This window comes from Periplaneta americana, chromosome 4 (genome assembly GCF_040183065.1).
Source record: "Periplaneta americana isolate PAMFEO1 chromosome 4, P.americana_PAMFEO1_priV1, whole genome shotgun sequence".
NCBI classification, from domain to species: domain Eukaryota; kingdom Metazoa; phylum Arthropoda; class Insecta; order Blattodea; family Blattidae; genus Periplaneta; species Periplaneta americana.
In genome coordinates, this window is record NC_091120.1 from 119254585 (window position 1) to 119281779 (window position 27195).

General features: G+C 35.4%; 1 protein-coding gene across 4 annotated transcripts in view; it reads right to left on the bottom strand.

The window, feature by feature from the left end:
* The window catches only part of Nup98-96 (nuclear pore complex protein Nup98-96), a 431225-nt gene that overhangs the window by 309976 nt on the left and 94054 nt on the right, over positions 1–27195 (bottom strand). For all 4 annotated transcript variants that reach the window (XM_069823886.1, XM_069823885.1, XM_069823884.1 and 1 more), the window contains exons 3-4: positions 15289–15489; positions 2174–2416 (exon numbers count right to left, since the gene is read on the bottom strand). In XM_069823886.1, coding sequence (XP_069679987.1) covers positions 2174–2416; positions 15289–15489 — 444 coding nt within the window. The remainder of the gene's footprint in view (positions 1–2173; positions 2417–15288; positions 15490–27195) is intronic.

Below are 27195 nucleotides of genomic sequence, written 5' to 3' on the forward strand. Positions count from 1 at the left end.
AGAATGACTTAGCTCACATTCAGCATACATTTTCATGCATCATAAAAACGCTCAAAAGTCTCCAAAATAGGCACCTTTCACTATCTGAAAGTTTTGAAATTATAAATAGTACTGTGGAACAACTGAATCGTGGTAGAGGTAAAGTTGCAGATGCAGTAAGAGCTAAGGTGGACACTGTACTTTCAAAAAACCCTGGATATGAAGAACTACAAAAGGTTGTTGCTGTGATGAGTGGTGAATCAACAGTGAAGATTAACTTGGACTTATCCCCAGCAGACATTGTGAAATTGAATTATGTACCAGTTACTTCTTGTGACGTCGAACGCTCTTTTAGTCAGTATAAATCTATCCTCAGAGACAATAGAAGAAGATTCACTTTTCAGCACTTGAAAGAAATGTTTGTAACCTATTGTTATGGTAACAGACAATAAAAATTGTGTTTTGTTGAAACTACATTGGAAGATAAGGTACGTCCATTATATTTTTTGTTTAGTTTGATTAAAATGTACCAATATTTAACGTACATAGTCATTTTTTTATTTATCCATATTTAATTCCATATTTTGGTAAAAATCCATATTTAATTCCATATTTTGGTAAAAATAACTACATATATATTTACATATTTCATATATTTTTAGTCCATATAAATCCGTTCCCTGGTAATAAATAAATACATAGTTGCCACTATTAAAGTTCCAACCTTCATATCTCTGTTAGTAATTTCAACATGTTTGCATGTCAGTTCTGTTCCTGTTATATTCTCACTATTAGCCTAAGTTGATTATATCAAGTTACATTCGTATATCTGAATTACTTTTATCTCAAAGTGTTTTGTCCTTCTACCAAATGTTCCAATGTCATTTTTGCCGACTAAATATTCCTTGTATCTGATTTAATGTCTAATTTTCATTAGCACAGACAGCACCCACATAATTAACTCTTTCTAAAATAGTAATTACATGTTTTTCAAGGTGTTCTATTTCAACAATCTTCATACTGTTACACACACTCTTGACAATTATTTAATTTACATGTTTTATATTCTTAAAGCATTTTACAGACTGTTTTCCTTCCAATAACCTTCATTTTGTTAAGAATATGAAATGTTAACATTAAAATTCTATACTTCACAACAAGAATAGCTCTCGAAAAATGACTTTTAGATTCACTAAAAATAGTTTTTGTGTAGAATTCTAGAACCCTATTTTTATAATGTAAAAATATTCATCTGGCAATAATCTATGCTTACTATCACAATACGTTTGCGTAATCACTTTAATGTTACTACTATTTACTGGTTCACATTTTCTGTATTATATTCGGTTCCAACTGTAGTAAAGCAAGGAGTTGTCTAACATCAAAAATAAAAACAAATAAAACCAAATTTTGCATTTTAAGTACCAGTAGCTTTTTTTTTTTAAACCAATCTCAAACACCTATTGACGCGGGGATAATATTGTTCCTTGCAACACTGCAATGAAGCAACAAAAACTAACATACTTGACATGATTCAGAATAGTTGAAAGGAAATCAAATATTCACGTTGATGCTATTTATGAGTATGAAATCCTGAACATCTCATTTAATAATTCCGTATTTTGTTTAAATCATGCATATTTGATAGATTATTTTCATTATTTGTGCTGTAATTAAGTACAACGTGCTCTCAGCATACAAAAGAATCACTTTAAACTTTTCTTATTAATATGATATAATATGTAGTTATTTTAGTAGAAAGATCCATAGCACATAACCAATACAATACTTCAATGTGTGTGTGTTTTTTTTTTAACTAATGGTGGATACTTGACTGTTCGTCATTCACCCATATGGAGCCAGTTGTCCAAGAGGTCGTTGCCCAGGCTGTGCCACAGGAAGTCAGTCTATGCTACACCCTCGATTAGATGCGATGATAGGAATTTGTTGGGATGCCATAGAGGAACCGCAGATCCTGGAGAAAACCTGTGTTATCTGGACCACAGGCTTGCTCAATACAAGTTATAAATTGGGAGTATGCTGGGGATCAAACCTGGGTCCACATGATTGTAAGTCCAGTGCTCTAACCACCAGACCAATGTATACTTCAATACACATAAAATTTTACTGACAGAATTAGGAATTACCCATTTAAATAATTACATAACATGTATACAGTTATAAGTTCCCTCACCTCCTGAACCAAATATTCCTGTACTTGTTGTGCCTGCAGTCTGACCAAACAATGACGGAGTGGCTTGAGTCTGCTGTTGTGTTTGCTGCTGGCCAAATAATCCAGTTCCAGTGGAGGACCCAAAACCACCAAAAGGCTGTTTATTCTGGCCGAATGCAGAAGTACCACTGGCACCAAATAAGCCTGTGTTTGCATTTGGCTGACTACCAAACAAATTACTGCTTGTTGTACTTGAAGGAAAACCTACAAAGAAAAGATATACCAAGGAAACTAACAACATAAATGAGAATATTACAACATTGCTGTTTATACTGTCACTTAACATGTTTTCAGTGATCTGAAAGGAATACGAAATCTTTTGGTTTACTGTTTTTTTTTTTTTTTTTTGGACAATTCTGTGTGGAACACAAAAATATCAATTTCAATATACAAATTGGAAATTATAGCATTGCAGAATAAAATACAAAAACAAATTAACTTTATTTCATAGAAGAGCACAGCAACTACTGCATATATGTGTAAAATTTCTCAACAATCAGCAAAGAATGAATGGCAATTTCTCAAGAAAGCACTCAGATATGTTACAAATTTAAGTACTATTATACTGTAGATCATGACTTTTAACTATCTCGATACTGAAATATTTTTGAGACAGAATTTATTGGAAGAGATCACGAAACAAGATGTAAAGGTACAGGCAGCCTGTATACCTGGATATTTAAATGTGTTTAATATAGCACAATCTCATAGTAAGGTTGAAATACATACACTTAAAGGTCTGTCTAGAAAGCATCCAGCCATTACAAATATCTCCAAAGATTTGTCTGAAAAGCATCCAGCCATTATAAATATCTCCAGAAGCAGTCATGTTGCCTTCATGTTAGTCGACAACAAGTCAGAGGTGATCAAACTGTACATAAGCGAAGAGTCATTCTTCCATGGGGCTACTCAGTCAGCAGTAAGACACCACTGAGAAGCTTGCATACTATGTGACCATCCCATCCACAATGGCACAGTAAACAGATCATTAAATTTGCATCAAGTATGCTTCCAACACAGACATTTATCTGCAGAAACTAATCAAACAATTGAGAGGGCTTTCAAGGATGATTCAATGAGCAAAACCAAGATAAAACTGTGGTAGTGATGCTTCTATGATGACTGGGAATACACAACATGCAATACACATTCTGGAAGACCTACAACAAGGAGAACAACCAAAACTATTGCAAGTGTGTATGCTGTAATCAATGAACATCAGTGAGTGAAAGAGTGAGAATTGGAAGGAAATCTGGGAATTCTACAGACAAAAGTTCCAGAATTTTTATGAAGTTTCTTGGCATGAAATGCTTTGAAACAAAATTAGTGACAATGTGCGTAGCAATTTTTACCATCCCATGCAGAGTTTTCTTGGTAGAAACATCACATTATCCAGATCTATCAAAATAATATAGCCTAGAATATGTTCTTTAAAACTCCTAGCTTTTCCAGGGCTATAAATGCCACTGAAAGGAAAGAGATTGCAGACCATGGACAAGAAAAGGAAAAGTGAATTGGACAAAGCAAAGTGTGTGAGATCCCAGGGAATGTACTTTGAAGAGAACTAATGTTCAACTGTCCTAGGTAGGGTACTTTTTAAAAATATTAAATGACTGGATACTTTCCGGATAGACCTCATCAATCAACCTGTAACACTCATACTTATTAAGTTACAAAATCGAGAATCTACTACAAAAACGTAACAACAAATATTTGGAATGAAAATTTTATGAATAATTTTCGAAAAAATTATGGATAGAGCAAAGAACTACGATATAAAAAAGGAAAACAATGTACAGAATGGCTAAAATTACAGCTGAAAATAGGATGACCACAATGACAGAACAAAAATTCACAAAAATCCAGAGGGAAATATGCCCCCTCTCCCCCTCCCCCAAATTCTGAAGGCAAAATTGAGCCTCATTATCCATTATCTGAGAATCAAACTAAATTGGGATTAATGGGCCACAAAAAAGATGACAGGAAATAGAATTGAGATCAAAAGGGCTTAGAAACTAAGACTGCCTATTGCATTACTGGCCTTTCTTGATCTTTTCAGATCTACTGACCTCAAAACAAGAAATTAAAAAGTTGTAGCTATGAGAGAATAAGTTATTCACTGAATGCATATGATTTGATTTTAGTAACTCCCTTCATAATAAATTAATTTAGAAACCTATTTGTGTTTCAATCGTAAATTTCAAGAATCTGAAATTAATAGATCATTAATATATTAATTACGTAAAATCTACAGAGATATTTGTGTAACATTGATCTCACAGATCTGTGATAGACACTTAGGGTGCTATGCATAGACATTTCGCTAGCCCACGCTCCGAGCGAGCTAAACTAGCCCCAGCTATTGACTGATTACTTGTACAGAATTCATATCATATCGCTAACATTGGTTTATGAATACGAAAAACATTAGTTCGCTGATCATCCACTGGAAGCCCATGCTAAGAATGTCTATGAATATGGCCCATGGGGTTCACATTACCTACCAGAAATACTAACAGATCACATTCTCTGAATCATTTATGACTCAACTACAGATCAACTTTCCATAGTTAGACAAGTGAAAAATTATGGGAATATGGTATTGACATTTATGAGGTATTTGTCGATTTTAACCAGGCTATGACAAAATAATAAGAGGAAAACTATATGAAGCCCTGATTTCATTCAAAATACTGGTAAATTAATATGATGATTAAAGCAACAATGGTTAACATCACAGCACAAGTAAAAATAGTCAGAGTTGACAGCTTAGCTGCAAGTAAAGAATGGATTAAAGCAAGGAGATGGATTGGTCCCAATCCTATTTAATCTGACTCTATAACATATTACCAGTAAATTGGAGGTGTCAGTGGATTCAACCATTATGTATAGATCAGTCCAGTTAGTAGGGTATGATAATGATGTCAATATATTGGGAAGATCCAAAAAGGCAATGGAAGCAGTATACAGATCTAGAGGAGAAAGCTAAGGAGGTAGAACCGAGTATAAACACAAAACTAAAATAGTAGTGCAAACCAGGAATCATATACATGATAAAGTATTTTAATTAAATAATACGGATATAGAAAGACTGGAAAACTTTAAATACCTGGGATTAACAACAAACAATGAATCAGTTGAAATCCAAGAAAGGATACACATGAGTCATTCCACGTCAAAGCGCACAAAATTATACAAATTTTGACCTTCATATTTCTGATTGCGTTTATACTCTATAGGTCTAATAAACCAACAAGTATATGTTTATTTCCTCCTGAGCCCGTCCGTCCATCTGTCCATCCATCCATCCATCCATCCATGTATGTATTTATTTATTTATTTATTTATTCATTCATTCATTCATTCATTCATTTGAATGACAGGTACATACATATCTTATCTTTTACCTAAACACAACCTCAAGATTAAAACAATTAACTTAATACAACATAAAATTAAATCTAATGAAGGAACTAAACAAAATCCTTAAAGAACTAAAAAACTAAGAACTAAACAAAGGCATGAGGCTTCTCGCTTCCCAGTATCTGGCACATTCAGTCAGTGATTTTAGAGCTGGACAGCGTTGGAGATGATCCCTATTTATCGCTTCTTGAAGGTCACAAAGGGTACAGGTTGGATGTTGATAATTATCGAAAAGGTGGAGATGCTGCGCCAAGCAGTCATGACCAGTTGCAAGGCAGAAATGCGCGACTACCAATCTTCTTGGTCCATTAGGTATTGATAGAAGGCCCCTTCTCCAGTGTTTGCCATATATTCTTTCTGCAATCTCATGGGAGTGGATGTTGTGGGCAACTTCTTTGATGTATAATTTTATTGTCTGGAAGGGTGTTAGTTTAGGAGATGTTTGTAAAATTTTAGCACCTTTTTTTGCCAAGGCATCGGCCTGCTCATTGCCAAATAAGTTGCAGTGCCCGAGGACCCACTGTAGTACCACGATTTTGTGTTTTGCTTGTAATAGTTGTAAGGCATTTTGACAGTCTTGGATTGATGAAGACTCAGGGTCTGAGGAACCTACAGATTCTATGGCTGCTTTGGAGTCTGACAGGATGACGACATTCTTGAATTTAGCTTGATGACATATCAGTTGAGCTAAGGCTACCCTGATAGCTTCAATTTCACCATCATAAGCTGACCTATGGGTGCCTACCGCTGTATACTGGGTGTTCAGTTCAAAGTGTGTCATGGCTCGCTGTATGCCGTCACGTGGCTAGTCGATGAGCCTAGAGAATTCAATCTCCCTACACTTCTACAGAGGTGTATTACTTATCTGCCAGAGAAGTTGCCTAGCAAGTACGGCGTTCATTCAGAAGAGTACTTACCGATATGTACGGTAATGCCGGTAGTGGCAGGAATGTGAACTGTTTCGAAACATGTACTGAGTTGAGTTTTTTCTTACTGTCGGGATATGGGGAGAGGGTTAAGATGATTACTTACGTATTTGTTGACATTAACTTCGATGGTCAACATGGATACGGAGCATTTGATTTGTGTTGTGGAATGTTGCGGTACGCAACTGATAACAAATACCCTGCGTACGACTTGGCCGCGCAAAACACAGTTGGAAACAGGTTATGGTAGCACACAGACCGTACAGACAGCCATCTGTTGCTACGACGTTCAAGTTATACCGTACACATTCTCAAGTTCAGATTGAACACCTTGAATAATAGGCAACTTCTCTGACACATAAGCTGAAACTCGCTTCAAATCGCTGACTCAACACCAGTGACATCATGACACGGTTTGAAATGAACATCCAGTAGAAGGCAAAGATATCGCTGTATACACCAGCACCAACATTAATATCATCCTCCAATTTGGATCCATCTGTATAAACACGAAGCCACTCAGTTGCTGGATACTTGAGGTTAATTGTTTCAAGAGCCAGGGATCTTAATATATCTACTGGTGTTTGTTTTTTCAAACATCATCTTCCAAATCTAAGGAGAATAAGATGGAGTTAGAAAGTATTGGATTTAAAAATTGAGGAAGAGGTTCTGGAGTATTACAAATCTGATATATTTCCCTCAATTTCATTACTCTTTGTATAAATCCGTGCTGTGTTTTCAACGTTCTTTCGACATTATGATAAGATTCCCAGAATTGGTCTCCTGGAATTCTCAATAGCTTTTCGTATAGAATTAGTGCCTTCTCTTCAATTAATCTATGAATCGGTTTAAATCCTGTTAAGAGGAGCATGGCATTAATTGGAGTGGTTTTGACTCCACCACTGAGGAGGTGTAGGGCTTGGTTTTGCACTTGATCAATTTTATCTAATACTGTCTCCGAAGCTGTTATTAGGGGTTCACAACAGTACAATATTTGAGGTAGTATATACATTTTATATACTGTTTGTAGGATAGTGCGGTCACAACCCCATTTTGAACCTGCAATTCGTTTAATTCCATTTAACCGTTTGGATGATGAGGATATAATTTTTTCTGCCTGGTGAGACCATTTTAGTTTCCTATCAAAGGACACTCCTAAATACGTAAATACATCTGTTTGATGAAGTGGAATATCTTTGTATCTTAGGTTAGGGTGTATGGCTTGATGACTTGAAGAGAAGTTTTGGAACATAATTTTAGTCATATTTACATTCATGTTATTGTGGTCACACCAATGTTCCAGGATGTTGAGTGCTGTGTTAAGAATGTTAGTGGTTTCTGACTCAGCTTTTCTTTTGGATGTTTCAGTATAAAAGACTAAATCATCCGCATACAATAGGCATCTTATGTTGGGTATAGATTTTAATTCCTGAATTAAATCATTTATGTATATATTGAACAAAACACAACTTAACACTTCTTGAGGAACGCCAGTTTGCAATAAATTGCTTTTTGAAAGGGAAGATCCAAAACGGACTTTACATGAACGTTGATCAATGAAAGCCTTTAACCATCGAAGCATGTTAGAGTTAATGCCTAATTGAGCAAGTTTATATATCAGTTTCTCTCTGAGTCATATGCAGCACTAAAATCAACAAAGACTGCAGTAAGTATGTTACCTCTATCTAAGGCATCCTTTATGTCCTGACTAAATTTAGTAACTTACTGAACAGTCAATCTACGCTTCCTGAAGCCAGCTTGATCATAAGCTAATAATTTATTAAATTCAATATACCAGTTTAACCTTTGAGAGACTATGCATTCCATTAACTTTGCCATAACACTAGTTAACGAGATTGGTCTATAATTTGCCATGCATGTAGGATCTTTACCTTTTTTTAAAATCTGAATGACAACAGCACTCTTCCATTGGGATGGTATTAATCCTGTAGACCAGATTTTGTAAAAAAAAAAAAAAAAAAAAAAACAAGAGTGGTTCATTTAGCCTCTATTCCTAGATATCTGATAAACTCGGGATGAATTTTGTCTTCTCCTGGTGTTTTCTTGTTTTTCAGGATTCTTATTGCCCTATTGAGTTCTTTCATTGTAACAGGAGTGTTGAAAATATCATCTGTTAAAGTATCCACCTCATTTATGAGATCTGATATTTTATTTTTATACTTTACCTTCTCATTTATGAGATCTGATGTTTTATTTTTAATTACTTTGGATTGCTTTCTTGATTGAGTACGTTTCTTTTGTGCCTGAGCATAGTGATGGGCAAAAGCATTGGCAATTTCTGTATCAGAGTGAAGCAGATTAACCAATATTGGTTCTTTTTTGGGTATAGTTTTATTCTGTTGCATATTGGAAAGAAATTTATGGTATTTTGAGCTGTCTTTTTGAAAGTTGAAATTAGATATGAAGTCATTAAATGAATTTCTTTTCGCTTCTAGAATAGATTTTTTCAGGAGTGCAGCCTTTTGTCTCCAAGCTTGGATATCCTCCATATTCTTTGATTGCTCAGCAGTTTTACGCAGGTCGTCCCGTTGCTTTTTAATCTCATCAAGGTTTTTAGACCAGAAACATTTATATTTTCTAACAGATCCTCTAGGAATATTTTGCTTCGCACACTTCAATATTTTTGCATTCAATTTTTTATATATTTTACTGGGATGTTCAGTGAGATCAATGTTTTTCTCATGTAATTCACTTTCCAGAGGCTTTGAGAAGTTGGTCCAATTAGCTTTCTTGATGTTCCATGAGATTCTAGAATGGTGTCCATCCTTGCTTTCTTGTATACTGAAAGTAATGGTAGCTGTAACTGTTCTGTGACCAGATCCTGGATCCTCTAGAACTATCCTTTTGATACAATGTTAACATTGAAATATACCGTCTATACTTATCTAGTATCATATGATTAATTATAACATAAAACGTTTTCGGCACTAATGTGCCATTTTCAAATGTATGAAAATTTGCCTAATTACATGTTCAAATAGGTGCACATGAACTGTGTGAATGAAACATATAATGTGTACCCTGGTGATTTCATGTCACATATAAAACAATCTGTTTGTAGATAATTAATGATTAAAAATTAAAAACACACACTTATTACTAACATTTAAAATTTGTTTTTCTGCTGCAATTATCCATCGATTTGTGGAACACTGGGGTTGTGATATGTGAAAGTGAACAAACAACAAGAAACCTTGGTGCAATAATAACGAATCAACATAAAGAATTTTAATAGTGAATATCTTAGTGTAAGGTTACAACATTTCAAGTAAATGAATAACTGCATTTGACCACACAATACGTCAAGACAACCCCAGTGTTCCACAAATTGATGGATAATTGCAGCAGAAAAACAAATTTTAAATGTTAGTAATAAGTGTGTATTTTTAATTTTTAATCATTAATTATCTACAAACAGATTGTTTTATATGTGACATGAAATCACCAGGGTACACATTATATGTTTCATTCACAAAGTTCATGTGCACCTATTTGAACATATAATTAGGCAAATTTTCATACATTTGAAAATGGCACATTAGTGCCGAAAACGTTTATGTTATAATTAATCATATAATACTAGATAAGTATAGACGGTATATTTCAATGTTAACATTGTATTACAACCTGCTTATCGGATAAATCATACAACATGAAATTACCCTTTTGATGTTTTTCTATATGTCCGCCGATACTAAGAGAAGATCGGGTGATGTTAGAGTAGCATTATAATGGAGATAAGTGTGAGGATCTGTTTTGTTATAAACTAGTTGTAATGTACTGGAGTTCAATAGATCTTCTATTTCTTTCCCAGCTGCATTTGAGTCCATATTCGAGAATGGGCATTGAAATCTCCTATTAATATTGTCTTATTAGTAATGTGAAGATTTGAGAAATTAGTTTTATTATTAGGAGGACTGTACATAGCATAAATTTTAAAATGGCAGCCTAGCTTCCATATGTTTAATTCTACAATTTCGCTTTTGTCTTCTGTGGAACCCATTTCTTTTAGTCATTTAAAATCGGCAGTATTAAAATATTGCATGTTAAAATTCGTGAAAAATGTCGCACAATGCAACATTTAAAGTGTCATATTTCTGAGGATATTCATGTCAATTTTTTTTTAATGCATTTAAAAGCTTAAATTACTGTCCTTTTATTAAATATTTACTAACTAAATATAATATAAGTATTACAAATAATTTTTTTATGATTCAATTTTTAAAAGTTAGATATCAATGTGAAATAGCCGTATTAAAAATCTAAAAAAATGCCTATTAGATGCACTGAAGTATTCTTAATAATTCCAGAAAAAATCACAATGGGATCTCCAATAGTTTAATGGGCATTTAATTACTTACGAAACAATGTGTAGCTGTCAGTGCAGCAGCAGTGGACAGGAAGCGTTGAAGCATGCTGGGAGGTTCATCGGCGCTGGATGATCGAGTGAACGTTGCAACATTACACCCAGTACGGATCAAGTACTCGAGGAAACACTGCTAATTTACTTATTATGATATCTTCAAGTATTTGTACATTATGCTTTTTAAATGTTTGTTTTCATTCACACTACACTTTAAATTTTCATTTGCCTATCTTCTTTATTCAATGGACAAAATATAAATGACAGATTAGAAATGTTTTTTGTGACCAATCAAACAGTTGGTTTTTTTTTGGGGGGGGGGGGTGTTGTTATAGGATGTTGTATAGGCTGGCTCTCGTGACAAGTCTTTTAACAGTTCCTCCAATGCCATCACATGGACCTTTACCATGCGACATTGCAAAGAAGCGTCATTCAGCGCTAATTCCATAATCATCTTCATGTAAGCAATTATTTTTAAAATAATTTTTGTTTTTGTATTGTGAACTTGATCCATCCGAGAAGTAGACGATTTTTTTATATCTTTGAATTCTTGCTTTAAGAATTTGATTGCCTCGGATTGAAAAAAGTGAAAGGAATCGGTGTCATGTTTCATGATTTCTGAGATGACAACAATACTTTTGTTACGAATTTCTGTATCTTCTTTGAAATATACTACGAAAGGATGTATTGTGGCTTGGCATTTTTCCAATGCACACCTTGTGCTGAATCTTGTATTACAAATTAGTAATTTTCGGAAAAGTCTGCAACAAAAATATGTAATTTTCAGGTTGTACATTTTCTTTGCATTCCGTCAAAAATAAAATATGGCTGACTTTTGAAGGGATGACAATGCATCTTCTACATGAAAAACTTTACTTGCTAGGGAGCCTTTTACTTTTTTAAACTTTTCACAGGGGTATTGTTTTTGTTGTAGTTTTCTTTTCTTGATATTGACATCAAGGTCTTGTTTAATTCCTCAATATTACTGATTTCTAGCACTGTATCCATACAACTGCTAGAAGAAGAACTGGTATAATCACTTTCTCTGTCCGCACTTTCATTTGATTCATGTTTATTATTATCACAAGAACTACCGGCTTCACATATCGTCGTGTGAATGCAAGAACTAGGTAACTTGATTTTTCATATTTTGTGACACTGCCTATTTACTTATTTATTGCACTAAGGAATATGTCTCGTTTTCATTCACCTATTTGTTATATTGGAAAATAGATATCGCTGGTATCGTTCGATCAGTTACCAAGTTCTTGCATTACATTTTGTGCGATTTTTTCTATGCTATAAAAGAGGTAACTAAAAAACGCAAATTTCGAGTTACCTAGTTCTTGCATTCACACGACAATATAATTTCACCTGATCTATCCAGAAGTTGATAGATTTTTTACGGAACGAATCACATATTCGCACATTCAAAGATTCTTTTAAATTGAGCTTTATCAATAAATCGCGACTTACGCATCTTAGTGTACTTTTCTTTTTAAAAGCGTGATTAGGAAGGTCAAATGGATTTAAACACTTGTTATATAATATTATGCGATTTTTACCGTCACTCATGTTGTATAGAAGTCACGTCACTGCATGAAATTCAAACCCTGACTGATTATTTTTCTTTTATATTTGTAGCCTGCCATCTGTTTACTGCCATAAAGTTTACTGCCTTACCCAGTCTTGCTATCGTTAAACACTTGGCTATATTACAGTATAAACATACAGCATTGTGAAGGGCTCCCCCTCTTAGCTGAGCTGACAATAATAAAATCATTTTAGATAAGATATTTACTGTTCCTTAAGGTATTAATCATTTGATGAATGACTGCATTTGTTGTGTAGTGTGGCGATATCAGTTATTATATGCAATAGGGGATTTCGTAAAACTTTCGCGGGCAGCCTTCTAGTCTATGGCCGCAAGCAGTTCATTAGCTGAGAATCTCAATCGCGTGCATGCCTCCGGAAAATAAATTGTTACAAATGTATGTGTGCAGATCCCACATTTCTAAATGCAGTAGTTTACAGATAATACTGTACATCAGGGAACAAGTTTATATTTTTTTCAGATTTTTAACTTGGCTATTTAATATAGTAACTTTTCTTTGAAAAAGAAACGATTAAAAAATTAGGCCAAATTTTAACTTATTTGTGATAGGTCTAAAGTAATAAAAAGTGTTATATTTAGTTCCTTCAAATGTGCCAAATCACAAATCTCAATTATATGTAGACACAGAGTTCCAAGTGAGTTTATGTAACAGTGCGCGCATAATTTGCGTAATTTCAAATAGTCATAACTACACAAATAATTAATAATTGTGAAAATAAAACAATACGAGTCTCTTTATTTGATGGCTGGATTTCATGAAAAAAAAAAATTCGACCATTTACGAGAAGGTCGTGTTTTATTGCTGTGCGATTTGACGTGGTATGACTCATATGGCAAACAATGCATACTTTTCAATTAATCATCTGTTTAGGTCAAGATCATTTCATAGGAATAACAAAATAAGGATATATAAAACAATGATCAGACCAATATTGTGCTATGGATATGAAACTTCAACTATGCTGTGTAAAGTGGAGGAAATGTTGGACAGCTTCGAGAGGAAGATCTTAAGACAGATTTATGACCCAGTTCAGGATGAGAGGGGATGCAGAATAAGGTAATAAAACAGAGATATATAACTTATATAAAGAAGTTAAAAGTTTCCAAATTTATTAAATTAAGACGACTGCAATGGGCAGGACATGTGAGAATGGAGAAAGATAAGACCCTGAGGAAAGTTCTATCTCAACAAATTTATAGTAAAAGAAAGGCTGAAAAACCCAGGAAAAGATGGGAGGATAAAATGAGACAGGGTGCCTTCAGATTACTGTGGATACATACAAGTTATCATAAGCGAATTTCTTGCTTCTTGGCAACCTACTTAATCCTTATAGATGAAGTGCACAATGGGCCAATCTAAGAGGCTTATGGCTAGTTGCAGAAATGTTAATCATTTATGATCGGACTTTGACTGATGGTTAACTGAAGTTTGATTGGCAATCAGTTACATTCTTGTTGCACAAATAACAATCTATGTTTGATCGGCAATCAAACTGTCATCAGATTTGATCAGCAATTTTTTGCTGGTCAAATAATGATTCTCCGATCAAGTTTGTCCATGTGTTATGTTTATATATCCATTAGATATTCTTTGGGAAAATATTATACTATTGGATTCTTCAGATGAATTTTTTAAAATGTATAAGCAGGAAATATTGTTAAGACAATGGAACATATAAAGACTAGACGAGTTATATTTTATGTTTGAAGAAAAGGAGTTTCAAAACGATTTAGGTAAAGTACAGAATCTTGTTGTCTGGCACTTTAAAAAATTGAAAGAAATAGGCTATTTGTAGACAAACTAAAAGAAACTATCCTCTGTCTCCAATGAATCAGCTTCTAATTACACTGGGACATTTCAGATAGTCTTGGGTGATATTGCCTATTCTTGCTCTATTTTTCTGCAGACACTTGTGTCTAATCCAAGGACTGAACCAGAGGAACTGTATAACACAACTCACATATGAACACGGAAGTAGAAAGCACATGTGGAGTTGTGAAAAGGAGATTTCCATATTTATCAATGGGTCTTAGCTTCAAGCCGAGTAGGAAGCAATCAACTACGCTTGAGTGTATTATTACAACCATTTCTTTATTCTCAATAATATGCATATATCCCTCCACTATATTTAATAATAGAGATTTATCAGGGAGCTAAAATTTGAGTCTCTTGATTTCTTCTTATTGAAATCACACATTATCTTGATCTCCTAACCTCTACAAAGCATACATATAATGACAAATTTAATGTTCATTTACTGCCACTAAACAGCTGAAAGTTGTATTGCGAGCTGATTTGGTGCTGTTGTTATATTAATTTCTCAATCAAATCGACAATCTGTTGACCATAGCCATCTGGTAGTATATTAACTTTCCTGCAACTCAATCTGTCAGTCAAGTAAACGAGATATCAAGTGATCTCCGATCACAATCTGGTTTGATCAACATTTCTGCAACTGGCCATTAGTATAATTTTGGTCTCCTTATGCAAACAAGGATGCACTGGAAGGAATGGTGAACAGGAGAAAAGTTCGAGGAAGAAGAACGTATCAGATGACAGACGACATTAAGATATATGGATCATATGCAGAGACTAAATGGAAGACAGAAAATAGGATTGCAGAATGCTGGGTTTGCACAGAAAGACCTGTCACTGGGCAAAAAGCTATGAATGAACGAATATACGAACAAGAATACTATTACAAAATAAATAGTTTGAAAATCTTACCAAATGCTGATGGTTGTGTAGTCTGAGCTTGTCCAAAAACAGGTGTTGCTGTTGCACCTCCAAACAGTCCACCAGTAGTGGGTGTTGCACTTCCGAATAATGAAGTGCCTGTTGATCCAAAGGCTGGAGATGCAAATCCTGTTGTATTTTTTCCAAATGTTTGTCCAAATGGACTGGTAGTGGCTCCACTGCTGAACCCACCTAAAATCCACCATAAAAAGGTGTTGATCTTGATCTTCTACTTGCAAGACTAAGAACGTTATACTTATCTAACAACTGTATTAATTTGATGAACTATCTTCGTGATCGTTAACAATGTGTCTCAGTACAAAATCGGTTTTCACTTTGGTGATACAGGAAAATAGGGATACCTCAAAGTACTGTGCTTGGACAACTGTTTTTTTTTCATTTAAATATTAATGATGTGACTACAAATTCACACTACTGCAAATATCACATTTATGCAGATGACTTACAACTCTATAAATACTCCTGAACAGACGAAATTGATGTAACTATTGACACAATCATGAACTGAATCAAGTTTCTTTATGGGCGAATAAGTTCGGACTTAGGTTAAATGCTAGCAAGTCACAAGCTATAATAATTGGACATAAGAGGCTATTGAACACAATGAACAGCACATATCCCAATCATTACAGTAAATAATGCCACTATTCCGTATCATTCCGTCGTCAGAAACATCGACATTTACTTAGATGAAAATTTAAATTGGGAACACCAAATAAATATCCAAGACAATATGCTATACCATGCATTCTCTTATCCTGTTCAGAAACTTCCTCCTGCTAAAATGAAAACAAACTTTAGTGCAAATCCTCGTCTTACCATTTGACTATTGCAACATAATACTTACACACTTAACAAGTGAACTTCCCAACAAGCTCCAGTGTTGTACAAAATGTGTATCAGATTCATCAGCGATGCTTGCAGATTCGACCATATTACATCCTCATTCAAATATTTATCCTGGCTATGACTCAACTATAGAACATTTAATTCCCTGTCTTTTCTATTTATGGCTAAAATTCTGTTTCATCAACAGAAGTTAGTTTTAACACAGGGTTAAACTTGAGGTTAAGTTGGGTTAAATGTTTAACTTGGGGCTAAAAACAATATGGCTCCTGTAAATCATGTTTTTTATGCAGAATTGTTCTATTCAGATGTATTAAATGCTGCGGAGTGCGATGTTTTAGGGGAAGCGATTCCATGGAAACACTGTATGTAGGCAACAGGCATTGAAGCCCATTCGAGCAATGGCATAGATACAGGCACCGCTTCCCTTCACGTCACGCTACTGCACACCACTGGTTAAATGGTGTTCTTAATATAGAGAGACGTTTGAGAAATTATTTTCAAAACCTATCTCAGGAACAATTTCTAAGGAGGTATAGATTGTTGAAAGCTGTAGTCAGTAAGATTGTCGAAATTCACGAGAGAAACAGGGCTCTCCTTCATACGCTGCAGGTAGTAGCAACATTAAAATATTATGCTATAGGGTCTTTTCATATAATAATTGAAGACAATGTTGGAGTTTCAAAAGTTACTGTTAGTAGAATTGTTTCTAAGGTACCTGCAGCTATAGCATCAATGAGACAAAGATAATATGTAAAGTTTCCTTCCATGTTATTCGTGACTTCTATCAAATGTACCATTTTCCAGAGTTTTGGGTGCACTAGATTGTACGCATGTAAAAATCCAATCCCCTAGAGACAACAGAGCAGAAATATATTGTAACCGGAAAGGTTATTTTTCTATTAACATTTAAATAATCTCTTATGCAAACTTCAGAATTCGGGATATAGTAGCAAGGTGGCCCAGATTGGTACATGACAGTACTATCACAGTATAGTATATACAGTCAATAAGCTTGAGTTGTTGAGGGTACTAGGAACAATAGTCTGTCCCGGTACTATTTCACATTGCGATAGTAGCAATCCTAGTGGTTAGCAACTATCTATGGAATCTATGGATGCATATTCCCTATGTACTGGGATTCGTGACTGCATATACTAGACTGTGGTACTATCTTCACAAGCTCTCACATTAGAGCACAATTCGAAATAGGCACAATAATGAAGGAATTTTGCTTGGTGATAGTGGGTATCCATTAAGGAAATACTCTACATCATCAAACAAGAGCACAACACAACAATACAGCTCACATTAACACGAATGATAGGAGTTTGGAAAAGATATTTCCCAGTTCTTGGCTTGGGATTACGGAGCAAACTACAAACTATGTTGACAGTAATTGTAGCTACAGCAATATTACATAACATTACTGTGGAAACCAATAATGGACTTCCCCCAGATGACTTGACAGTGTGTCAATATGTCACAGAGAGAAGAAGGAACAGGAATGCTATGATGTCTTTATATTTAGCTGTTAATTCAATTAGCAAAGATTTTTCTATTGCCGAAAAATTTGAGCTTCTGTTTCTCTTCCTTACCTCTTATTTCCTTGCTCACTGTTGTGGAGTTGTGGAAGAAAACGAAAGTAGGTAACACGCAACAAGGTGTGTTCATAAAAACAAATTCTCAGTCATGGTGTCCTAGATTAGTATTTTCCCTCTTTCCCTCGAAGGTTAAAGTGGTGTTAGCTAACTCTCTGCTGAGAAGGCTTGGTGAAATGCATTAGTCGCAAGAACAAGTTAAAATTTTAACCTGAAGTTAATAAACTCAGGGTTAATATACACTATACTCGATAATATTGCAAAACAAGCAACATATTTTCAACCAAGACCTCTTCAAGTGATCTCTCTATCCAGTGCTTTTGCTTCAGTCAAGTCTCATTTTACAAACCTATGGATCAACAATTGGCTCTCTTCTGACAAAGGAAAAATTTTACAATCTGTACAAAAGAAACCAAATGACCTGGAAATGTACAAAAACTTGCCCAGACATGTTCAAACAGTTTTAACAAGGGTCAGAACAGGTCACATTGTCACAAATTGTACCTACACCAATTTCACATTTCCGATAATCCTACTTGTCTGTGGTGTAATAATCATGATGAAGATCTGGAACACATTCTTCTATACTGTCCATCCATAAACCACAAAAGAAGTAAATTAAAATCATCAATACCAGTTGCAGAAGACACTGCCCTGCAGTATACATTGACTACCACCCCAACTCTGGCTACTAGCAACAGGCATCTACAGTATAATGAACACCAATCAAAATACCCCTCATTTCTCGTGAAAAACAACAACTGAATAGACTACAGTGGACTATAGTGGACTTTATGTTGTCAGCAAACAGCTGGATACGTTAAGAAGATTGATTAATACACGCTATCTACCAAAAAGTAATTGGGCACCGTTTTTGCCCCTTAGAACTTCGTGGTACCACCTCTTGTTGTTGTAACAGCAGCCACTCTGTCAGGCATGCTCTCCACTAGTTTGTGTAGAATATCCATTCCTCTTGCGACATGGCACTCAGTTGGATAATGGAAGTTAGCCGCATCTCCCGAGATCTCAATTGCCGGTCCAATTTTCCCAAAGGTGCTCAATGGGATTGAGATCAGGACTCTGTGCAGGCCAGTCCAACCGTGAACATTATTGTCTGCATACCACTGCATAATAGCTGCTGAAACAGGGGGCCAACTTCCATTGTCCGACTGAGTGCCATGCAAGAGGAATGGCGATGCATTCCAGTGGATATCCTACCCAAACTAGTGGAGAGCATGCCTGACAGGATGGCTGCTGTTACAGCAACAAGAGGTGGTACCACGAGGTTCTAAAGGGGCAAAAACAGTGCCCAATTACTTTTTGGTAGATAGTGTATATTTAAAACACGTAAGAAACTGGGCCTTAGAGTTCTCCACAAATTCTACTCTAGATTATGGTTGGTTGGTTGGTTGGTTGGTTGGTTGGTTGGTTGCTAATGCTCGGAGTATTGGAGTTCTTCCATTTGCCTTCTTGCTTCCCAATATTGTAATGCCAGATCTGTAGCTGTTAAATTTTTACAGTTTTTGAGGCGTGTCATAACCATTAATCACAGTTCCTTCTTTACAAAGTAAACAATTAGAAGTAGGAAAATTATTCATTTTATACAGATTGGCATCCAAACAAACATGTGCCATACAAAATCGAAAAAGTGCTACAGCTTTCATTCTTGGACATCCTGGAATTAAATTTTTACTGTTTAATAAAATATTCCATTGCTTACTTAAATTCTCATGTATTTCTTGTTGATTTTCATAATTATTGCTTTTGAGGATTGAAATGATAAACATGAATTTGTAATTTGTTGGATCATTATGTCCTCTTTTATTAAGGAATCTTCATTACCAAGAATTCCACAATGTGAAAAAACCCATTGCAAAACTACTGTTTTATGAAGGCCACTGTGATCATGGACTGTTACTGCAATGCTCGACACCATAAAATGAAGTCTTTAATTGCTACAACATTAAAAAATAAATCCTGAGAGGTGGTAGAGAAAGTAAAGTTGTATAGCAACACATGGCTCTTCTAGATTCATAGATATATTGGCATTTTCAAAGACCACAAAAATTGGCATATTAAGAAACTACCAAACATGGCTTCATAATAGATCCTACAATTAGATATTAACAGAGCATTGATGAGCCTGAGGAAGTTCACCAAGAAAAGAAAGACATTTATGAACCGACTACTGAGTACTTTAAAGAAAAATACCATCTTAAACACATAGACATGATTGGTCTTTTTATCGATGCCCATGGTGTTATTCCAAAATTCTTTAACATGTTTAGGAAATAATTTGGTTTACCTAAATCTTTAATACATGACATTGTCACAATAATTTTGAAGGAAAAAAAAAAAAAAGTCATGTCATATTTTAAATAATTTACACTCTTAAGATATGTTTTAATTACGCTTTAATATACATATCAATTTTTCTTCTTCTTATTCTACTTTGTATTTATATTTGTGGGTAAATCGTGAAACAGCAAACGCCAGACGAGGAAGTTATCCCCACCCTCGCCGTTCAGCACCTCGCTCACCTGCTCTCTCTCTCTACTATCTGCCCCGCTTCGGTGGATCACTGCCTACTGCCTCGCATGTATTTCATATTTTACAACACAACACAACATGCATTAGACAACGTTTGGATCTCGAACTAACACATACTTTGAATAAAACACTTTGATGTGCATTAGGCAACATTTGGATCTCGAACTAACACATACTTTGAATAAAACAACACTGGTGGATCACTGCCTACTGCCTCGCACGTATTTCATATTTACATTTCATATATAAGTTTTTTCCTCGAACTGACACATACTTTGAATAAAACAACACTCACTTGTTAACTTTGCACTGTCCTCGAAGTAACACAATAGTCACCAGAGCCTCGTTTGCTGTAATCAGGTCCCGCCACGTGATGGCTCATCACAACACGTCATTCCGCCTGTACTCAAAGCTGGACATGGACACAATGAAGCTCTACCAGACGTGCTAACACTTATGCCACCCCCGCAGTCAACCCCTACCAAGCTAAATTCACAAGCCCGCCACTTTCTACCCACGCTATTCGGTTATTTTCCCCTGCGCCACATTGCATCAGTTCCCTTGAACATAAATAGATTAATTTTCCCTTCTACCACCAACTTGCCTCAGAGAGGTCTAAAGCCTGGCCAAAAAGCGTGCGTGCGTTTCGTTAGGAACATACCCGGATCGAATCCTACCCTCTGCAAAGTCATAAGCAAAAAAAAAAGAGAGAGAGAGAGAGAGAGGCATCAAGCAAGGAAGAGAGAAGAAGAGGCTGGAGATACAGAGGGAGACAGGACGAAGTTTCTCTTTTGCTTCATAGATGCCGCCGCATTCACTCTTTTTGTTCCACTTTCCTTCACTAGATGTCACCCCCACCCTAAACCCCCTATTTTCACTCTTTCCCGCTAGAGTGTGTAGTGAGCTTCTAGGGGAAAAGTGGAAAGGGGTCGTGGGCGGAGCTTAGCATTCGCCGTTTTAAGATTTGCCCATATTTGTAAATCATATGTCAGTATACTGAGGCTTAAGAATCTACCTCCATTGGGAGACAGTTTGTAATAAATAAATAAAAATAAGTGTTTGATACTTTGGTGAATTTCAGCAATTCTTTTTTTTTTTTTGTATAAGCATCTGCATTAATGACTTGTACAGTTGATTTAGAATCGCTAAATATAACAGCTTTACTAAAGAGGTTAACGTGATAGAAAAGTTGTTTTAATATAGAATTGACTGCCTCAAGTTCTCCATCAAAGTGAGCTGAATTTTGACCGATATATAAGAACAAAATAATTTACTGTATATTCCAGCACAGTCGTATTGTTAAAGTTACTGCCATTACCCTAGGCTGTAGATTCTGCAGGAAGGAGAGTGAAACAGTCCAGCACTCTAGAACCAAAAGATTTTGAACAGAGTTCTATATCTGGACTGTATACCTTAATGCTGTGGTGCATCCGGAGTAATGGCGGGCATAATTGTGGGTGGGGGGGTGGGGGGAGTTACTGTCCATTTTAGTCATCGCTGTTGTGTGTATCCACTCAGTTTCTGGAATCTTGTGTTGATAGTTTTTAATGTGATTTGCTTCAAACAAATAGAGTTTTCATTCTGTTTTTAATTTGTTCTATCAAATTTATATTATAATGGATTTTAATCTACCAACAGGATAAGGTGGAAAATGTAACTTTTCCATACTTACTATATTTGTCTAATGGTAGGCTATATTGTTTTTGTGGATATTTAACTTTCTGTATGAAATCATGTTGGATCTCTAGAGTTCTAGAAGTATCTGAGTAGGTTCTCCAGTAGTCTATATTAGGCACATATTCTTTTCAGTTTTTCACACAAAATTAGCCTGCATTGATTTCTGTTTGAGTGTTATCTGTAAAACTTGCAGAACTGATATATGTGTGGATGAAACAGCCCTGTAATAATGCGTAACGTTTGATTTTGGACTCTCTCAATTTTATCTAAATTTGATTTTTTTGCTGTAATAATTGTTTCACAACCATACTGGAGAACTGGTTTAATATGTGTTTTATAGTTAAATCGACCATATATATAATGATCGATTCTTCTGTTTTGTTTTGTTTATGTATCCATGGTATTTATGTAACCAACTAGCTAGATTTATATGTCGAAAAAAGCCAACTTTGGTTCTATAGATTGCAACTTTATTACAATTTATTCGACATATAAGAAACAAATATTGTACTGATTAAATTCTATTAAGATATGCGCTATACTGGAGAATTACCATGGCAGCTTTGAACTGTGCCGTTACCAAATTTAACTACATACACAATGTTGCCAACATAAGAACATGATTTTGGTCTGTGGTGTCGTTAGAAGGAGAAATTTGTTTCTTTTTCTCTCTACCTCCTTCGTTCTGAACATTACTAAGTGATAGCACCACTGTTGCTCTCATCTATTAACAATGATTTTTCCTTGGACCACCAATTTGCTTGGACGACATTTCTACATAGAAGGTTAAGACAGATCTTACAAGCAATCTCCAGTTACTAACAGTATGGTCATCAAAATTGTGTGTCCATTTTATTTCGAACTAAAATCTCTCTCGCATTTTCTTTTGTTTCATCACGGCCAAATGGATTTATCTCTTCGGTATTGATGTTTCTAGTTGGTCATGGCTTTTATGACAGTTTTTGTTTCGTAATATTGATAGACGGTAATATAATTAAAGTGGTGAATAATTTTATGGTACCTAAAAGTTTTTTTTTTTTTTTTTTTCGTAAAAGGTTAGGTATTTTCTCTAGGCCACAAATAAAACTACAACGTGGTAATAATTATGTACGTAACGCTTTGGTGAACATTAACGGGAAATGTACTTTCCGTTATTTAAATGATATTCTGTGAACCACACTTTTTTTCCTCTTTATCTCATTGTCATAACCTATTCTAAGATCTTGGTACATAAGCATTTTCTTTTAGTGCATTCAAAACATCGTCGTTGTACTGCATAAATCTTGCACTTGACTAACAGAGTGATTTATTTAAGAATATAGTCGTGAATTTTACTACTACCATTTCGATTGTCTTCTGTTTAACACGGTTCGGTACGGCCCTGTGACTAGTGGCCAGCGAGTAATGTCGATTATCGACATTGCTCTGCCGTGTGTATTATCCAGTTGTTCCAAGATATGTAAAGAAGGGGAAGAAGAAAAAACATGGAGAAATTTTTACGTCCAGAACGACTAGATTTGGACCCTGCATCGCAATCATTATCTCAGGAATGGGAGTACTGGAAGAATACTTTCACTAATTTCTTGGCAGCCAATGCAGAACAACTTACAGAAGGGCTAAAACTTCAGCTGTTAATAAATCACATATCTCCTAAAGTTTATTCATTTATAAGAGATTGTGACAACTATACGGCAGCTATAGTCTACCTTGAATCTGTGTTTGTAAAACCCACGAATGAAATGTTTGCAAGACACCATCTAGCTACAAGTTGACAACAGCAACACGAATCTGTAGATGAAGATCTGCAAGCACTTAAATTACTGGGGAAGGACTGCAATATTAAAGCAGTTTCAGCAGAAGAAAACGCAAATGAATGCAGCCACGATGCTTTTATTACTAGACAATTATCATGTCCGATTAGTCAATGTTTTTTAGAAAATATTACATTAAAATTAGATGAAGCATTTTCCCAAGCACGAGCCTTGGAGATGGCTTTCAGACAATCAGAAGAATATGGGAATAATAATAATAATAATAATAATAATAATAATAATAATAATAATAATAATAATAATAATAATAATAATAATGTGTCATCAGTCAGTGCAGCATCAGGTGATGTACAAGAGAGAAGTAAGAAATCTAATGAATCGCGTCATCCTGATAGTATACTAGCAATTGCACAAAAACAATTTAACAAGTGTTTCTTCTATGGTTTCAATCGCCATATGAGAAGTAATAGTCCCGCTTTAAATGCTATTTGTAATACTTGCAAGAAGAAAGGACACTTTGCTAAGGTATGTCAATCTAAAAGGAAAGTTTATGATGCACAGTTTATGAACAGCTGCAACAGACGGAAATAATAAACTTTTAGATGCTTGCATTAGTTCGAGTTGTATTCTCTGTGGGGCTTCAACTACTCCTTTAAATAAATCTATCTTACTAGTTAAAATTAATGGAGTGCAAGCTAAAGCTCTCATTGATACAGGAAGTACCACCAGCTTCATTAACAATTCCTTAGTAAACAGGCATAATTTTGAAACGACACCTGCTAATGTGCAGATTGCAATGGCATCATCAGTACTCATTTCTCATGTGAGAGGTAGCTGTAATGCTAATATAGAACTTGATGATCACATTTATCGAGATGTCGTGCTATTAATTATGGATGACTTGTGTGTGATATAGTACTTGGGCATGATACAATCAAACTTTATTCTTCTATTGAAATTGCTTTTGGGGGACCTCGTGAACCCCTTTATGTCTGTGGGCTAATCTCACTCAGGATTGTCATCCTATTGCTATAAAGTCTCGTAAACATTCACGAGAAGACAACAAATTCATAGAATCTGAAATCTCCAAACTTTTGAGTGAAGGCATAATTGAAAAGAGTACATCGCCGTGGAGGGCACAAGTTCTTGTTACTTCAAGTACTAATCATAGGAAGTGAATGGTTGTTGACTATTGAACAAACCATAAATCAATTTACACTACTTGATGCGTACCCACTTCCTTTTTTTTTTTTTATTGTGTTATTTTACGACGCTGTATCAACATCTAGGTTATTTAGCGTCTGAATGATATGAAGGTGATAATGCCGGTGAAATGAGTCTGGGGTCCAGCACCGAAAGTTACCCAGCATTTGCTCTACTGGGTTGAGGGAAAACCCCGGAAAAACCTCAACCAGGTAACTTGCCCCGACCGGGATTCGAACCCGGGCCACCTGGTTTCGCGGCCAGACGCGCTGCCCACTTCCTAGTATTGAAAGCATAGTTTCAGAAGTAGCTAAATATCAATATTTCAGTACTGTCAATTTAAAGAGTGCATTGTTGAACATGAGTAATCTTATACAGCTTTTGAAGCCTGTAGGCAACTTTATCAATTTCAGCAAATTCCATTTTGTGTTACGAATGGTGTGGCATGTTTCCAAAGAGTGATTAATTCAATTATCTGTAATGAAAAACTAAATGGAGTGTATGCTTACTTAGACAACATTACTGTGTGTGGTACTAGTCAACTAGATCACGATAAAAACTTGAGAAAGTTTCTTGAAGCTGTAAAGAAATATGGCCTTACTCTCAATGAAAGTAAATGTAAATTCTCTAATAAATCCAGTAAACTCCTAGGTCATCAAATTATAAATAACACTATTAAACCTGATCCTGATCGTATTCGTCCTTTACTGGATCTACCTATTCCTAAAGATCAACAATCACTAAAAAGAGCAACTGGGACGTTTTCACACTATGCTAAATGGGTACGAAATTTTTCTGATAAAATATGACTCTTAATACAATGCAGAGAATTTCCTATTCCTACTCATGTTCGTATTGTCTTCAAGAAAATAAAATCTGATATCGCCAAGTCAATTGTAGTCTCTCTAGAGGAAGGAATTCCATTCTTGGTTGAGACTGACGCTTCTGATTTTGCTATAGCTGCAACCTTGTCCCAGTCTGGAAGGCCAGTAGCGTTCTTTTCTAGAACCCTTTCTGGAAGTGAATGTCAGCATTCTGCTGTAGAGAAAGAGGCTAACGTTATTGTTGAATCACTGCAAAAATGGAAGCATCACCTAATAGGACGCCCATTTTCGCTGTTAACTGATCAAAAGTCAGTATCTTTTATGTTTAATTGTACTAAACATGGGAAAATAAAAAATGAGAAGATTGAATGCTGGAGATTAGAATTATCATGTTACAAATTTGATATTGTCTATCATCCTGGAAAGAATAACACGGTAGCTGATACATTATCCAGAGTCTGCTCATCTTCATCTGCTAGAATTCCTAATCTTTTATCAGCTTCACCAGTCTCTCTGCCATCCTGGTGTAGTGCAAAAGGGAAACATTTTATTCGTTATAATTTCCTGTATTCCTTAGATGTCAAGAAGATGACTGCATTATGTCTGGTGTGTGCAGAAATTAAACCTCATTTCTACAAAGGAGAAGATCGACTAATTAAAACAACATCACCTTTCGAGCGTCTGAATATAGGTTTTAAAGGGCCAATACCTTCAAAAACTAGCAATGTACACTTACAATTGTCGATGAGTATTCCAGATTCCCATTTGCATTTCCTTGCAGTGATGTTCGACAGTCATAAGCAAATTATCAGCTTTATTCTCAATTTTTGGGAGTCCGTCATTTATCCATTCTGATCGAGGCTCTGCTTTTGTCACAGCAACTTAAACAGTATCTTTGTTCACAAGGATTAGCAACTAGCTGCACTACAGCATATAATCCCCAAGGAACGGACAAATTGAGAGATATAACAGAATAATTTTGGAAGACTATAGGACTGATCTTAAAATCTCGAGGTCTTTCAGTTATACAATGGGAGATTGTTCTTCAGGAATCCTTAAATGCTATTCGATATGTACAGCAACTAACACAACACCACATGAACGTATGTTCTCACACTTTAGACGCTCTGTGAATGGATCTATGCTACCGACATGGTTGACAACACCGGGAACTGTATTCATGAGAAGAAACATTTGTGCATGCAAGTTCGATCCATTAGTTGAGAAAGTTCAGTTGATAGAGGCAAACTCTACCTATTCTTGCATCCAAACATCTAATGAAAGGGAGATGACTGTATCGAATCGACAACTTGCTCCGAAGGAACAGATTGTTTTTGAGGAACGGGATGAAATTCAAATGGAAGATTTCGAAAATGATGACAACCAGAATACAGCTGTTTCTAA